The 15,692-nt window shown below is 42.6% G+C and overlaps 1 protein-coding gene across 3 annotated transcripts in view; it reads right to left on the bottom strand.

The window, feature by feature from the left end:
- wdr91 (WD repeat domain 91) overlaps positions 1 to 13,035 on the bottom strand; it is a 49,736-nt gene extending 36,701 nt beyond the window's left edge. Inside the window, exons 1-7 of one of the 3 annotated variants that reach the window (XM_059977728.1) lie at positions 12,802 to 13,035; positions 8,617 to 8,796; positions 7,217 to 7,423; positions 4,566 to 4,649; positions 3,716 to 3,822; positions 2,606 to 2,789; positions 2,301 to 2,501 (exon numbers count right to left, since the gene is read on the bottom strand). In XM_059977728.1, coding sequence (XP_059833711.1) covers positions 2,301 to 2,501; positions 2,606 to 2,789; positions 3,716 to 3,822; positions 4,566 to 4,649; positions 7,217 to 7,423; positions 8,617 to 8,796; positions 12,802 to 12,924 — 1,086 coding nt within the window. In that variant the 5' untranslated portion in view covers positions 12,925 to 13,035. The remainder of the gene's footprint in view (positions 1 to 2,300; positions 2,502 to 2,605; positions 2,790 to 3,715; positions 3,823 to 4,565; positions 4,650 to 7,216; positions 7,424 to 8,616; positions 8,797 to 12,801) is intronic. The other 2 variants (XM_059977729.1, XM_059977730.1) reach the window with 2 other exon arrangements.
- Positions 13,036 to 15,692: the final 2,657 nt, after the last annotated feature.

The following is a 15,692-nucleotide window of genomic DNA, read 5'->3' as shown; positions in this document are numbered from 1 at the left end:
AATGTAATGAGGTAAAGGGATATTCTCTATTCTCTGTTCTTGGTTCTTGTCTTCCTGCTGATTTAGTTAAATTTAATAAACAAATATCTAATCCTGTTATTAAACATACATTACGAATTTGGTTTCAATTTCGTAAGTTTTTTACTTTGAAAAACTTTGTTCTTGATAGCCCTATCTTACTTAATTTCTTTTTCAAACCCTCTTGAACAGATCAAGCTTTTAACATATGGAAAAGGAAAGGTATAAAATGTTTTCGTGATCTCTTTTTTGAAGATACTTTGATGTCATTTGACCAACTTTCCAACAAATTTGAATTACCTAAATCTAATTTTTTCAGATATTTACAAATTAGAAATTTCTTACATAAAGTTTTACCATCTTTTCCTAATTCAACTTTGGTGGACTTTACAGATTTGATTTTTACCTTAAATCCTTGTCAGAAGGGATTAGTAGCTTTTATTTATAATATGATTATGAAGATACAACCAGAAATATCAGTTAGAATTAAACAAGAATGGGAAAAAGAACTTCGATATAATATATCAACAGATAAATGGGAAAAAATTTTGCAAATGGTTAATTCTTCTTCTATATGTGCTAAACATGCTTTAATACAATTTAAAATTGTACAAAGAGCTCATATGTCTAAAGATAAACTTGCTCGATTCTATTCTCATATTAACCCTCAATGTGACAGATGTCATTCAGAAGTGGCCTCATTGACCCATATGTTTTGGTCATGTCCCACTTTACATAATTACTGGAAGGACATATTTACTACTATTTCCTCAATTTGGAATATAGATTTACAACCTCATTTTATTACTGCAATTTTTGGCATACCAAATGAAGATGGTAATCAGTTTTCCCCCTCAATCAGACGAATGATTGCTTTTGTAACATTAATGGCCAGAAGGTCTATATTACAAAATTAGAAAGAAGTAAATCCTCCTACCACGTTTCAATGGCTTTCTCAAACTATTTCTTATTTGAGCCTGGAAAAAATTAGAAGCACTATTTTTGACTCATCAATTAAATTTGAAGAAACTTGGAGACCGTTTATTCGACATTTTCATATGAATTAATTTGGCCCTTTCCAGACCTTCTTTCTGCTTATTCATGTTCAGGTATGGAGTTCTGGAGTTTGTTGACACTATCATATACTTGTAAACTATTATTATTGCCCATGTTAGTTTAGTTTAGAGTTTTATTTTTCTTAATATATACTTTTTTTTCACATATTTTCAAATTTTTTTTTTCTTTTTTAATGGTTATTTTTGTTTTTTTTTCATATATAATCATATGGACTTGATTGATTAAGGTATTTTCTTCTGTTGATGTTTAATAGGATATTGTTATCTTATTATCAACGTGATTTCAAGTCTATTGTATTCATAATTTACTCATTATTATGTTATGTTTTTTTTGTGTATATGTGAAAATTAATAAAAAGATTGAAAAAGAAAGAAATTATATTCAGATATCCAGAGCTTTCGGTTTAAGATGGCGCTGGTGAAACACAACGATACATTACTGCCAGCAAACAGCTCTACTAACTACTCTGTTAATCACACTTTTGCTGGACAACAATCACTGCAATCAATAGCCTGCAACTTTCCTTTCAGATATGAGCTTTTGAACCACCTGTACAAACTGGCATTTTAGCAGTGTGAGCTGAAGTCCCAAAGGTACGGGACAGTTGCATGTGGCGTGCAAGAGCTTAACTGAGGCAGCGGGGTCTGGGCCTGACAGGGAGGAATGAGCCTATGTCTGACCATTGCCGGAGCAGACTTGGAGCCAATTTGAAGCAGGAGAACTGAGGTGATGCAAGGTAGAGTTGAGGTGTCAACGCCCGGGCTCAAGAACGAGGAATGAGCTGATGTTTCACCTAATTTAAGTGCTGGGCCAGAATGAAAAGGTCAGGGTGTTGGAGCTGGTGGCAAGGGATAGACCTGCGTTCAGATTGCTGCCCAGCGAGGTTTACTCATCTCTGCGCTGAACTGAGGCTGTGGTCTGCAACAAATGGGCTCCTAGACTGGCTGCAGTGATGATTGGCTTCATGGCTGTGAACTCACTTTCATGAAGTTAATTCTGAATGCTATTTGCTTACTTTTTATTGTTTGCATGATTTTTTTCTTTTTTTTGTACATTGGGTGCTTGACCTTTTTTAATCAGTTGTATTGATTAGTTTGGTAGCTGTCTGTAAGGAGACAAATCTCAAGGTTGTATAGATTGCAATATACATACTTTGATAATAAAAGTACTTTGAACTTTAATGTACTGATCAATTTGGTCATTACCTGGCCAGTCTGTTTGGACAAGAGCTCCTTTCGTTCTTTCCCGTAGTCCAGCACTTTTCTCTGTCGTTGTTGTAGCGTACTTGGCTCCCTCTCAAGGTCCTGCACCCTCTTCTGACGCTGTTGAACAGAGCTGAGGTCAGCAGTCGTGCTTGCTAACATTTTCCCTTCTCTGGCAGCTGAGCCATCTTTGTTCTTGGCAGCCTGAATATTATGAACGAGAAAAAGCCAACCAGCTTCCTAAAGCAGTGCCAATTGGAAGCGAGAACAGTGAAATATCAAATGGATTCACTGTCAACAACAAATACCTGGTTATTGGTAACATCTTTTTTCCCAGTGGATACAGGTGACTGAGACTGCTGAGGTGGTGCTGAGTGCACGGAACCTTTCACAGAGGGTTTCTTGCTTTGCGGCAGTAACATTGACAGAAATGAGCCAGCTTTAGTCTGAGATGGCATTGGAGATGAGGTCCTTTGACTCGACATCAAATCTCTGCATATAAACAGCACAAGTTAAGCTGACAGAAGGTATTATCACAGTCACTGACTTTCAAGTCAGCTCACAGCATGGCATGACTTCCCACATCAGACCAAATTCCATCAGATCTCCGTGTAAATAAATGTGTTATAAACGGTGAAGACATTACCAGAAGGTCACAGTATCAGCAGAAAACACTGATACTGTGAAAACACAGACACTGCAGAAGCAAGATGACTTCCAGCTTAAGGTGTAAAGGGCTGAGAAAAACAGTACGTACAACAGGAATGGGACTGATTTTGAGCTGCCATAGGCTCAATGGGTGGATGGCTCCCTTTGACATAGTAAGGAAATATGGAAAGTCCAAGTGAGCTCAGGCACAATTCCCAACCTAGACCGAGTTGTCAGGTTTAAGATCTCCAGTAAATGTATACACGTGGTCAGTATTAAAGGTTAAAAGTTTTTTTTAAGGAGTTCCTTACTTTGGAAAACAGGGATAGCTTTTCCAATGAGATCTGCCATAAGCAAGTAGCCTGCCAAAGCCCACCTCCTCAATTTCTATATTTCCTTAGAATATGTAAGGGAGCCATTCACCCAGATGGTGATAGTCATAGCAACAAGTTCAATTACTGAACCAACTGGCAGAGAATGTAGACAATAATGACGTCAAAAAGGCATTTGGATGTACGTGGGTCAGAAAGATTTAGAGTGATACAGGCCAAATGTGGACAAATGGGAGAAGCTTAGGTGGCCGACTTGTTCATATTGAATGAGTTGGGTTGAAGGGCCAGATTGCATATTACTCTATAAAGCAGCATAAAGAGCAAGCTGCCCTCGGTCCCGATGAGGAACAGATTCAATCCTGTATAATGGTCAGTCATGGAGAAAAATATAAAGTTTATTAAAAACAGACATTACTACTGTTTGGGTGCAACACTCACAATTCAGAATCTCCCAACCGGTCCATATTCTGTACATAATAGGGTAACTTATGATGAATCACTTCTTCCTCTTTCTTCATTTTTGCTTCTGCTTGAAGTGCAAACAACTAGGGTACAACATGAAACATTCAATAAACTAATACAAATTTTTAAATGTATTTCTTTTTCAAGGCATAGACTCCACTGGTATTTACTGTCTACTTCTTTTGCCCTTGGTCATGCAACAAATGACATTACTGAAACTGACTGGTCAAAGTCTACAATAAAACCAGTGTTGAAAATCAAACATACCCGTACTGGTTGGTAAGGTATGAACAGGTCAAAAATCAAGCTCAACTGTTCTAATACTGCCAGGGACAACAGGTGTACTCTACAGGGCAAATGGCATATAGGTTTACCATTCTGTGCAGTAGTATTTCTGTAATTTAAAAGCAAGACTGAGTTATACACCAGTTAAGAAAGCTGAAAGGAAAAAGAAATGAAGAAATGTGATTCTCACACTTGGACTTGCCTTTCTTGTCCTCAGCAACCTATTTCCAATTCACCCATTCTTACAGATCAGGCTCTCACATCGTCATCATAACCCACCCAACTCAAGTTTAATTATCAACTATACATGAACACAGCATTCACTTGGGGCAAAGGTGCAAAACTTGTCACTAGCGCAGGATAGACAGCTCCAGTCAGCACGCAACTGTCTTGGGATCACTGGGACTGCTCCAGCCGTCCACAGCCCATCTCTGGAACACTGCACATTGGTGTTTAGCTTCCAGTTCCTCAGCCCCTCCCAAAACCCTCAAAAGAAAAGTCCATCCCTAGTTCTCCAGCCCCCAGCAGAATAAATCACTACCTTTTGCCACAAAGCTTCATTTTCTTCTTGCAACTGGCAGCGTCTCTGCACCTCTTCATCAAAGCTCAGCAACACAGGAACAGGTGAAAGAAGTTAAAGTAAAAACTTAAACAACATGTCAGTTCTCATGTTTAAGATTGAAGTGGATTCTCACTTATTGATATGGTAAGCATTTTTACCGCTTTAAGAATCACCTCATTCTCACACCAAATGTCACCATGGAACAATCCTACATTAAGACCATTCCACTACCTCTCTGATCTCAGTTTTCTAGTCTCAATCAAGCTCAGTAAAATCTATAGCCCTCTATTTTTCTAAGCTCCATGTACTTAGCCAAAAGTCTCTTAAAAGACCCTATCATATCCGCCTCCACCATTATTGCCGATAGCCCATCCCACACATTCACCACTCTGAGTAAAAAACTTACCCCTGACATCTCCTCTGTACCTACTCTCCAGCACCTTAAACCTGTGTCCTCCTGTGACACCCATTTCAGTCCCGGGGAAAAAGCTTCTGACTATCCACACGATCATTGCCTCTCATCATCTTATATACCTCTATCAAGTCACCTCTCATCTTCCGTCGCTCCAAGGAGAAAAGGCCGAGTTCACTCACCCTATTCTCATAAGGCATGCTCCCCAATCCAGGCAACATCCTTGTAAATTTCCTCTGTACTCTTTCAATGGTTTCCACATCCTTCCTGTAGTGAGGCAACCAGAACTGAGCACAGTACTCCGTGGGGTACTGACCAGGGTCCAATATAGCTGCAACATTACCTCTCGTCTCCTAAATTCAATTCCACAATTGATGAAGGCCAATACACCGTACGCCTTCTTAACCACAGAATCAACCTGCGCAGCTGCTTTGAGCGTCCTATGGACTCGGACCCCAAGATCCCTCTGATCGTCCACACTACCAAGAGTCCTACCATTAGCACTATATTCTGCCATCATATTTGACCTACCAAAATAAACCACTTCACACTTAGGCAAACATGAGGAAATTCAAGCAACACACACAAAATGCTGGTGGAACGCAGCAGGCCAGGCAGCATCTAAAGGAAGGAGCTCTGTCAACATTTCCGGCCCAGACCCTTTGTCAGGACTAACTAAAAGGAAAGATAGTAAGAGATTTGAAAGTAGGAGGGGGAAGGGGAAAATGCAAAATGATAGCAGAAGACTGGAGGGGGTGGGGTGAACCTGAGAGCCAGAAAGGTGATTGGCATAAGGGATACAGAGCTAGAGAAGGGAAAGGATCATGGGAAGGGAGGCCTAGGAAGAAAGAAAGGGGGAGGGGAGCACCAGAGGGAGATGGAGAACAGGCAGAGTGATAGGCAGAGAAAGAGAAAGAAAAAAGAGTGGGGGAAAAGCTAAATATATCAGGGATGGGGTAAGAAGGAGAGGAGGGGCATTAAGGGAAGTTAGAGAAGTCAATGTTCATGCCATCAGGTTGGAGGCTACCCAGCCGGTATATCAGATGTTGTTCCTCCAACCTGAGTGTGGATTCATCTTGACAGTAGAGGAGGCCATGGATAGACGTATCAGAATGGGAATGGGACGTGGAATTAAAATGTGTGGCCACTGGGAGATCCTGCTTTCTCTGGCGGATGGAGCGTAGGTGTTCAGCGAAATGGTCTCCCAGTCTGTGTTGGGTCTCATCAATGTATAAAAGGCCACAACAGGAGCACCGGACACAGTATACCACACTAGCCGACTCACAGGTGAAGTGTCACCTCACCTGGAAGGACTGTCTGGGGCTCTGAATGGTGGTGAGGGAGGAAGTGTAAGGGCAGGTGTAGAACTTGTTCTGCTTGCAAGGATAAGTGCCAGGAGGGAGATCGGTGGGAAGGGATGGGAATATCTAACTTCCGTTAATGCCCCTCCTCCCCTTCTTACCCCATCCCTGATATATTTAGTTTTTTTTTGCTTTCCCCCTCCCTTTTTTTTTCTTTCTCTTTCTGCCCATCACTCTGCCTGTTCTCCATCTCCCTCTGGTGCTCCCCTCTCCCTTTCTTTCTTCCTAGGCCTCCTGTCCCATGATCTTTTCCCTTCTCTAGCTCTGTATCTCTTTTGCCAATCACCTTTCTGGCTCTCAGCTTCACCCCACCCCCTCCGATCTTCTGCTATCATTTTGCATTTTCCCCTCCCCCTCCTACTTTCAAATCTCTTACTATCTTTCTTTTCAGTTAATCCTGACGAAGGGTCTCGGCCTGAAACGTCGACATTGCTTCTCTCTACAGATGCTACCTGGCCTGCTGCGTTCCACCAGCATTTTGTGTGTGTCACTTCACACTTATCTGGGTTGAACTCCATCTGCCACTTCTCAGCCCAGTTTTGCATTCTATTAATGTCCCACTGTAACCTCTGACAGCCCTCAACACCATCCATTACACCTCCAACCTTTGTGTCATCAAAATTCATTCTGTGCAAATTTGAAAGAAAATTACTTAACCAGCAAATTTTATTTCACATCTGAGGCGATTGTGAATTTTGTAAGGATAAATTTCCATTACCCAAATTGCTGGTACGTAGCAGTCACCTCTACTTTTCAAGCTGTCTGGATTTCAGTCTGCTGCCAGTGGCAGTAGCTCCCTCCTCAAATGACTGATGAGTAGAAAAAAGTTGATCTCTCACTTACAACAAAAGGATATGCATGCACTGAAACAGCACACTTAGGAAATTGTGCAGTGACACCAGGAACGTTTCTGCCCACTGCTTGGAGAAATAAGTGGCAAACACCTGGTTTTGCTCTGGATTTGGAATGAAGGGAAGAATGAACCACTCCTTCCATTCGGGCTGGTTCTGCAGTTCCAGGGAGTATTTCTGGAAGAATTCTTGGGTTTTATCAATCCTGTTAGACTACAGTAAGAGGAAAGAACATTACTTTGCCTTAGTCCCCAGCTCTCAAGTGTGCACTGCCGGATGGAAATATAACTGAGACACATTGCCATCTTTAACAAAAAACCCAACCCCACCACCCTTCGACTCCCCCACCCATTTTGGAAACACCTTACATAACACAAAGACAAGTACTTCTGTTTACAGTTTGGCCCAAGTGGCCAACATAGATTGTCTAGGGAATCTATAGCACTTGTGTGCTCAAAGGCACAAAGTAGGAGGGTGAGCAAGTGGGGTGTCTCAGAAAATTAATTCTAAGTCTAAGTCTATAGGGGGCAAAACATGTTGTGGTCCCACCATGTCAACTAGCTCCAAAGCCAAACATCACATCCCTGCTCTAGAACTAGTCTGCAATTATTAACCCAGGGGCCATCTCTGGGTGGGATAGCCCTTTATAGCCAACTCCAAAGTGGGAGGGGGTGATCATCTGGCCCGCTTCAGGACAAATGTGGGGGGGGGGGGGGGTAGAGAGAGACATGGTGGCTGGAAATCGTCAAAACCAACTTTGGGTTAGGGTATCAACCCCATGTTAGCAACCAGCTATCAAATATCCAAGGTACATGCATCATAAATTCCAAACAAATATTCTGCATAAACCTTTGACAGTAATACAGCACACGTGTGAACACATTAAATATGCAAATTAAAAGATCTCCTCAACATTCAAAGTCCTGCATACCAAGGTGCACAAAGATATGAAAATGTTCTCAATCATAATTCAGGAACCATTTGAAAGAAAGACTGTGCGGGTACCAGAGGGATGAGGCATCCTGAGAAATGAGTCTGAGGCAGGGAGCTCCAGAGTAGGGCTGGAGGGTGGCTGTGCCGTTTCTTGCAGAAGAGGAAATGTATGTTCCGTGGTACTAGAGGCAGGATCATAGTGAAAGCAGTTGTTCACCATCAGCACTGTTTCTGCCCCCTCCCCCACCTCCCAAATAATTATCAAAGCTGGAAAAACGGTCACTCTCACTTCCTTTCCCATCTCAGTAACAGGAACTTGTTGACCAAGAATACAGAGTATTTGCTTCTATTCTGTCCTAGCAAACATTCCCAGTAAATGTAACACAACAGCCAAACAGTGAGACACAGTACCTTGTAATCACATACGCTGGCAACATGGATCTGATCTACTGCAAGGACAGCTAGGCAGTTACCTGAACAGTATGCACCAGATAGTAACGGTACAGGCTGGTTCTCAGCTTGTTAACAGTGTGTCGATACGCATCTTCCAGTCTTCTGAACAAACGACGATCAAGGTAGTTCCAGTATTCGCGTAGTCCACTGAGATCATATCCCTGAACCAAATGCTGCAAGTGCTCTACAATTTTATCTACCTACAAGATAAAAGATTATTTTGAGTACAATCTTTAAGTTTAATTTTATTTGCATTGATACATTCTTACTGAAGCATTCTTACATGGTTAAGTACATTCTTACTTAACATTTTAAATCTAAAATTGGCAACAGCAACATTGGTGGTCGACAGTGATTTGCCTTGCAATTATGTAAAGGCAGGCTTAAAGATGTACGCCATATAACCTGCTGAGTTTACTCAGTCATTTCAACATCAGAAGCAGAATCAGGTTTATTATCACCGGCATGTGACGTGAAATTTGTTAACTTAGCAGCATAATTTGTTAACTTAGCAATACATAATTTAGCAGAGAGAAAAAAAATAACAATAAACTTTAAAAATAATAATATTCAAGTAAATCAATTATGTATATTGAATAGATTTTTTAAAAATGCAAAAACAGAAAAACTGTATATTAAAAAAAGTGAGGTAGTGTCCAAAAGATTCAATGCCCATTTAGGAATCGGATGGCAGAGGGGAAGAAGCTGTTCCTGAATTGCTGAGTGTGTGCCTTCAGGCTTCTGTACCTCCTACCTGATGGTAACAGTGAAGAAAGGACATGCCCTGGGTGCTGAAGGTCCTTAATAATGACGCTGCCTTTCTGAGACAACACTCCCTGAAGATGCCCTGGGTACTTTGTAGGCTAGTACCCAAGATGGAGCTGACTAGATTTACAAACCTCTGCAGCTTCTTTTGGTCCTGCGCAGACAGTGACACAACCACTCAGAATGCTCTGCATTCTGCATATAGAAGTTATTGAGTGTATTTGTTGACATGCCAAATCTCTTCAAACTCCTAATAAAGTATAGCTGCTGTCTTGCCTTCTTTATGACTACATTGATATGTTGGGACCAGGTTAGATCGTCAGAGATCTTGACACCCAGTAACTTAAAACTGCTCACTCTCTCCACTTCTGATCCTTCTATGAGGATTAGTATGTGTTCCTTCATCTTATCCTTCCTGAAGTCCACAATGAGCTCCTTCGTCTTACTGACATTGAGTGCCAGGTTGGTGCTGTGGCACCACTCCACTAGTTATAACCACATAACAACTACAGCACAGAAACAGGCCATTTCAGCCCTTTCAGTCCGTGCCGAACACTTACTCTCACCTAGTCCCACTGACCTGCACTCAGCCCATAACCCTCCATTCCTTTCTTATCCATATACCTATCCAATTTTACTTTAAATGACAATATCGAACCTGCCTCTACCACTTCTACTGGAAGCTCGTTCCACACAGCTACCACTCTCTGAGTAAAGAAGTCCCTCCTCATGTTACCCCTAAACTTTTGCCCCCCAACTCTCAACTCATGTCCTCTTGTTTGAATCTCTCCTACTCTCAGTGGAAAAAACCTATCCACGTCAACTCTATCTATCCCCTTCATAATTTTAAATACCTCTATCAAGTCCCCCCTCAACCTTCTACGCTCCAAAGAATAAAGACCTAACTTATTCAACCTTTCTCTGTAACTTAGGTGCTGAAACCCAGGTAACATTCTAGTAAATCTTCGCTGCACTCTATTTTGTTGACATCTTTCCTATAATTCGATGACCAGAACTGTACACAATACTCCAAATTCAGCCTTACCAATGCCTTGTACATTTCTAACATTATATCCCAAATCCTATACTCAATGCTCTGATTTATAAAGGCCAGCATATGAAAAGCTTTCTTCACCATCCTATCCACATGAGATTCCACCTTCAGGGAACTATGCACTATTATTCCTAGTCACTCTGTTCTACTGCATTCTTCAATGCCCTACCATTTACCATGTATGTCCTATTTTGATTAGTCCTACCAAATTCTAGTTGGCATAGCTCACTCCTGTACACACCCTCATCTCCATCTGAGATTCTACCAACAATGGTTATATCATCAGCAAATTTATAGATGGTATTTGAGCTATGCCCAGCCCCACAGTCATGTGTATATAGACAGTAGAGCAGCGGGCTAAGCACATACCCAAAGTGCGCCACTGTTGATCATCAGCGAGGAGGATATGTTATCACCAATCCGCACAGATTGTGGTCTTCTGGTTAGGAAGTCAAGGAACCAATTGCAGAGGGAGGTATGGAGGGTTCTGCAACTTCTCAATCAGGTTTGTGGGAATGATGGTATTAAATGCTGAGCTATAGTCGACGAACAGCATCCTGACATAGGTGTTAGTGTTGTCCAGGTGGTTTAAAGGTGGAGAGCCATTGAGATTGCATCTGCCGTTGACCTATGTGGTGATAGGCTAATCCTTTATCTCATTCACAACTGATCCCCACTTCCCAACAATCCCTTTAGTATGTCAGTCTTATTCTTGAGATACACACTTTGGATGCACTCTAGGATTTGGGTTGAAACTGTAACAATTCCTTTCCCTCCACAGATGCTGCTTGGCGCACCGAGTTCCTCCATCAGATTCCAGCATGTGCATTCTCTTGTAACTCCACCTAATATAAATTAATGATTGATGGTCCTGCAGCTCTCTCCCTGCTCCAGGGAAAATTACAGGGCTCCAAACAGAGTAAAACAGTGGGCTACTTTTTCGATTTTTCTGGCACCTAACTAGGAGATTGCTTTCTATAATGGAAATTATTTTTATGATTGCTGTATTGCTAAGACAAGCCCCCCCAAGTAGCTCAAGAACAAGTTTAAAGAAAGCTTTATCACAAGGCAACTTAGTGAAATGTGCAACACTTCATAACAGATGCACCTTCATGCTAATCATGAACTGGATGAACATTTGTAGGAAGCACAGTTATGACTGATTTATATTTCAATTCCTCTGACCTGTCATATTCCATCACATATTGGCATGACAAAAATGTGTTAAATAGAGCCTTTAAAAACAAACTAGCTTATGATTTCCAGCATCACCTAGCAAGGATATTGTTTCCCAATTTCACTCCTGAACAGAAATAATACCGGTTGAAGAATAGATCCCACTTTTTCTAGTGCCACTCACCCACTTCAATTCTACTTCCCATCTCAATCTGAATTGTCAGTTCATGACCTCCTTTACTGTTGCAATGAGGCTACGCTCAAGCTGGAGGAGCAATATTCTGCCTTATGTTCTGTCTAGGTAGCTTCCAACCTGATGGCATGAACATCAATTTCTCTAACTCCCGGTAACTGCCTCTCCCCCCCCCCCCCCCAAACACCATTCCCTATTCCAGTTTCCCTCTCTCATGCACCTTACCTGCCCGTTACCTCCCTCTGGGGCTCCTCTCCTTTCCCTTTCTTCCATGGTCTTCTATCCTCTCCTAGCAGGTTCCCCCTTCTCCAGCCCTCTATCACTTTCACCAGCCAAATTCCCAGCTCTTTTACTTCACTTCCTCCCTGGTTTCACCTATCACTTTGCAATTCTTTACCTTCCCCACCTCCTTACTCTGACTTCTGTCCCTTTGGTCTCGGCCCGAAACGTCAACTGTTTACTATTTTCTATAGATGCTGCCTTGCCTGCTGAGTTCCTCCAGCATTCTGTGTGTGTTGCTTTGGATATCCAGCATCTGCAGATTTTATCGTGTTAAGGTTAATCGGGTTTATTGGGGTTGCTGGGACGGTGCGGCTCGAAGGGCCTACTCCGCGCTATATCGTTAAATAAAAAATACAGTCCAATCCAACCAAGATCCTCGGACCATTTACTTACTATTTGGCCCATATTCCAACAAGCTTTTCCTATCGGTGTACCCGCCCAATTATCTTCTAAATACTGTTAAAAGTAACTGCCGCACATACTAACCACCCATTGGGTGAAAAAGTTCCCCACAAGTTCAGACCGTGGAGGGACGGGCCGGGGTTTGACAGTGGTGGAGGAAGGAGTGACATTCAGTCTCCGTAAGCGAGAGTTCTCCAAACAACACTGCCCTTACTCACTGGTTAATGACAATGTCGATGTTGGATCTCGCTGCTGCTGATTCAGAAAGGGGTGATGGGGAGGAACCGATCCCGTCAGGACCACCAACGCCAACATTGACTTGTACACACTCACTCTGCATCCCTTCTCTTTGTCAGCCTTCATCTCTGCATCCAGCACCTTCAGGGTACTGCTGAACTCCCTGTACAGAAGGTACTCGCGGACCAGCTTGTCCATGCGCTCCACCGCCGAGGCCATGGCTGCTGGACCCGGGTGCGGGCTCCCCCTGAACGGAGCGAGACAAAAACCAGACGAACGTTCCCTGTCGCTACTGGCACACTAGAGGCCGCAGTACGCCATTCACTATCTGCAGGCCTCATCCCTCCCCCAATCAGCTGACCCAGTACGGACACCCGTGTCACGTGAAGAGAGTTAGCCAATCAGGCTTCGCTTGCTCAGAGGACGCCTTATCGATTGCGCGTCCCGCCAGAAAGGAAACTTCTCACATCACCGCTATCGCTTACACCTCACTTATCTTCCCTTACATCTTACCATTGCCGCCCTCACCGCATCACACTTGCTCACAGCCCTTCTTACCCCCCATCATCCCCTCATTACACCTGCACCCCACACCCAGTCACCCTCCCCTTCAACACATCACACCCGGACCCTCGTTATCAACCTCCCACATCCATGATCTCATCAATCCACATTACCACACCCTATCCCCTTCTACCTCATCCCCTCCCACACTCATCCACTCATATTCCATCAACCCTTTTGCCCCATAAACTTTCCCATATCAACCCCGCCCCGCACCCATCAGCAGACTATGTCCATTACTAGACCAACCCCCTCCGGCCACTCGAGATGCTCACCCGAGTACCCAAGGGAGGCTATGGAGCAATTTGCTGGAAGAACTCAGCAGATCATCAACACCTGTGTGAGTTAATGAATGGGTCAAAATCCTGTAACTGGACATCCTCACCCAACAGCCCCTGATGGGCCACGAGTACCTGTGGGTAACAGAGATAGGAAAATCTCCACCAGAGCCCAGCAATCTCCTCCCTATTTCCTATAATATCCTAGGATCGATCTGGGCAGGTCCCAAGGCACCCAACGTTTTGCATTTCGAGACCTCCATCGTAATGCTGATAGCTACAAGATGTCACCATCACCCTCCCCGAACTGGCTAACTTTGTGCCTCTCCATGGTAAATAAAGGTAAGAAGTATTAATTTAAGATCTTGCTAATTTCCCCTGGCTCTACTTATACTGTAGATGGCCACACTGATCCAAAATAAAGAACTGGTTTAACAAATACATTAACTTCGGTGATAGAGTGAAGCTAATTCTCTTACAAAGGAGGTGTAAGGCAATCTGTCTCTCTGCTAGCCTGCAGGTCACTCTTGGGCAAGGATTAGCACCTGCTTAGCCCCTGATCAGGGTCAGGTGAAGCATTGGGAGCAGGTGGTAGATGGTCATACGAGCAGCTGGTCCATGTCGCAAGTACTTGTTGGGCGACAACTGATGCCAGACAGACAAACTCTGAAGTGTCATAGAAAAGTACAGCACAGAAACAGGCCCTTCATCTTATCTAGTCCATGACAAACCATTTAAACTGCCTAATCTCATCAACCTGCACCAGGACTTATAGACCTCCATACTCCTGCTATCCATGTACCTATCCAAACTTCTCTTAAACATTGAAATCCAGCTCACCTGCACCACTTGTACTGGCAGGACCCTCTTAGGTGAAGAAGGTCCCCTCATGTTCCCTTAAACTTTTCATCTTTCACCCTTAACCCTGACATCCTCACTGGAAAAAGCCTGCTTGCATTTACACTACACCCCTCATAATTTTGTATACCTCTATGAAATCTTCTCTCAATCTTCTAAGTTCTAAAGAATAAAGTCCTAACCAATTCAATCTTTCTTTACAACTCAGGTCCTCTAGACCCGGCAATATCCTTGTAAATTTTCTTTGTACTCTTTCAATCTTATTTACATCTTACTTGTAGGTAGTGCGAGGATATCACGTGTCACATGTAAGAACGTAACTGGGCAGAGTTGGGAGCATGTGCAGAAATGAGAAATGATCTAGAAACTGTATGGTGAAACGTGGTTGCTGTTTGCTGTTAAATGGAAGTTCTAGTCTTAATTCTTCCAGAATATGGTTTGTTCTTAGTAACCCATGGTACGTATTAAGAACACAACATGGTGTCAGAAGTCGATCTGGAAGAATAATTCATTTCACTAACACAGGAGAAGTGAAGATAACCAGAAAAAAAAGCACACACTTTTTCGTTGTTTGCTAACAGCTTTAAAAATGGAAGTTGTGCAACCCTTATCAACACTTCAGCTGACTGGTAACGTAGAAGAAAACTGGAGAAAATTTAAACAGCATTTTGAAATTTATTGGTGATCAGAGCAGAAAATAAAACGGAAAATTGAAAGCAGCGATCCTACTCCACGTGATAGGCGATGATGCAATTGAGGTATATAACCATTTTACTTTTGAAAATGGAGATAATTTGAATCTAAAAGCAATAATTAACATGTTTGATGCATTTTGTATACCGGAGCATAATGTGACGTATGAAAGATATAAATTCTTCATATGTTGCAATGAGTGAAGCAAACCCAATCACAGGCACAGAGGTTGAGTTTGGATGTTTTACATGCGCGTAAACGCTGAACAGCAAGCAGGAGGGATCTTGACACGGAGCCCTGATATGGAACCTTGACATGGAGCTTTTGACTCAGAGACGTGACACAGAGCCTTGACTCAGAGAAATGGAGTCTCATAGGTAACCCCTGAAACCTGGAGCTAAACTTGGAACAAATGGTTCTAAGCAGTCAGAAACCGTAGTTTACTTACAGGAAAAAAGACCAACGAACTGGCAACTAGTGGTTGGGTTAGGGGTTCTCATACTGAGTCTTTGATAGAAACCAGGTGTGCCATCATGAAAGAGAATTGGAAGCAATTGGGGAAATTAAGGATTGGGACCATGGCATAATCAAAGA

The sequence above is a fragment of the Hypanus sabinus genome, chromosome 8, assembly GCF_030144855.1.
Source record: "Hypanus sabinus isolate sHypSab1 chromosome 8, sHypSab1.hap1, whole genome shotgun sequence".
Taxonomy (NCBI): domain Eukaryota; kingdom Metazoa; phylum Chordata; class Chondrichthyes; order Myliobatiformes; family Dasyatidae; genus Hypanus; species Hypanus sabinus.
Note: the sequence above shows the minus strand (reverse complement) of the source record. Positions and strands in the feature narration are given on the sequence as shown.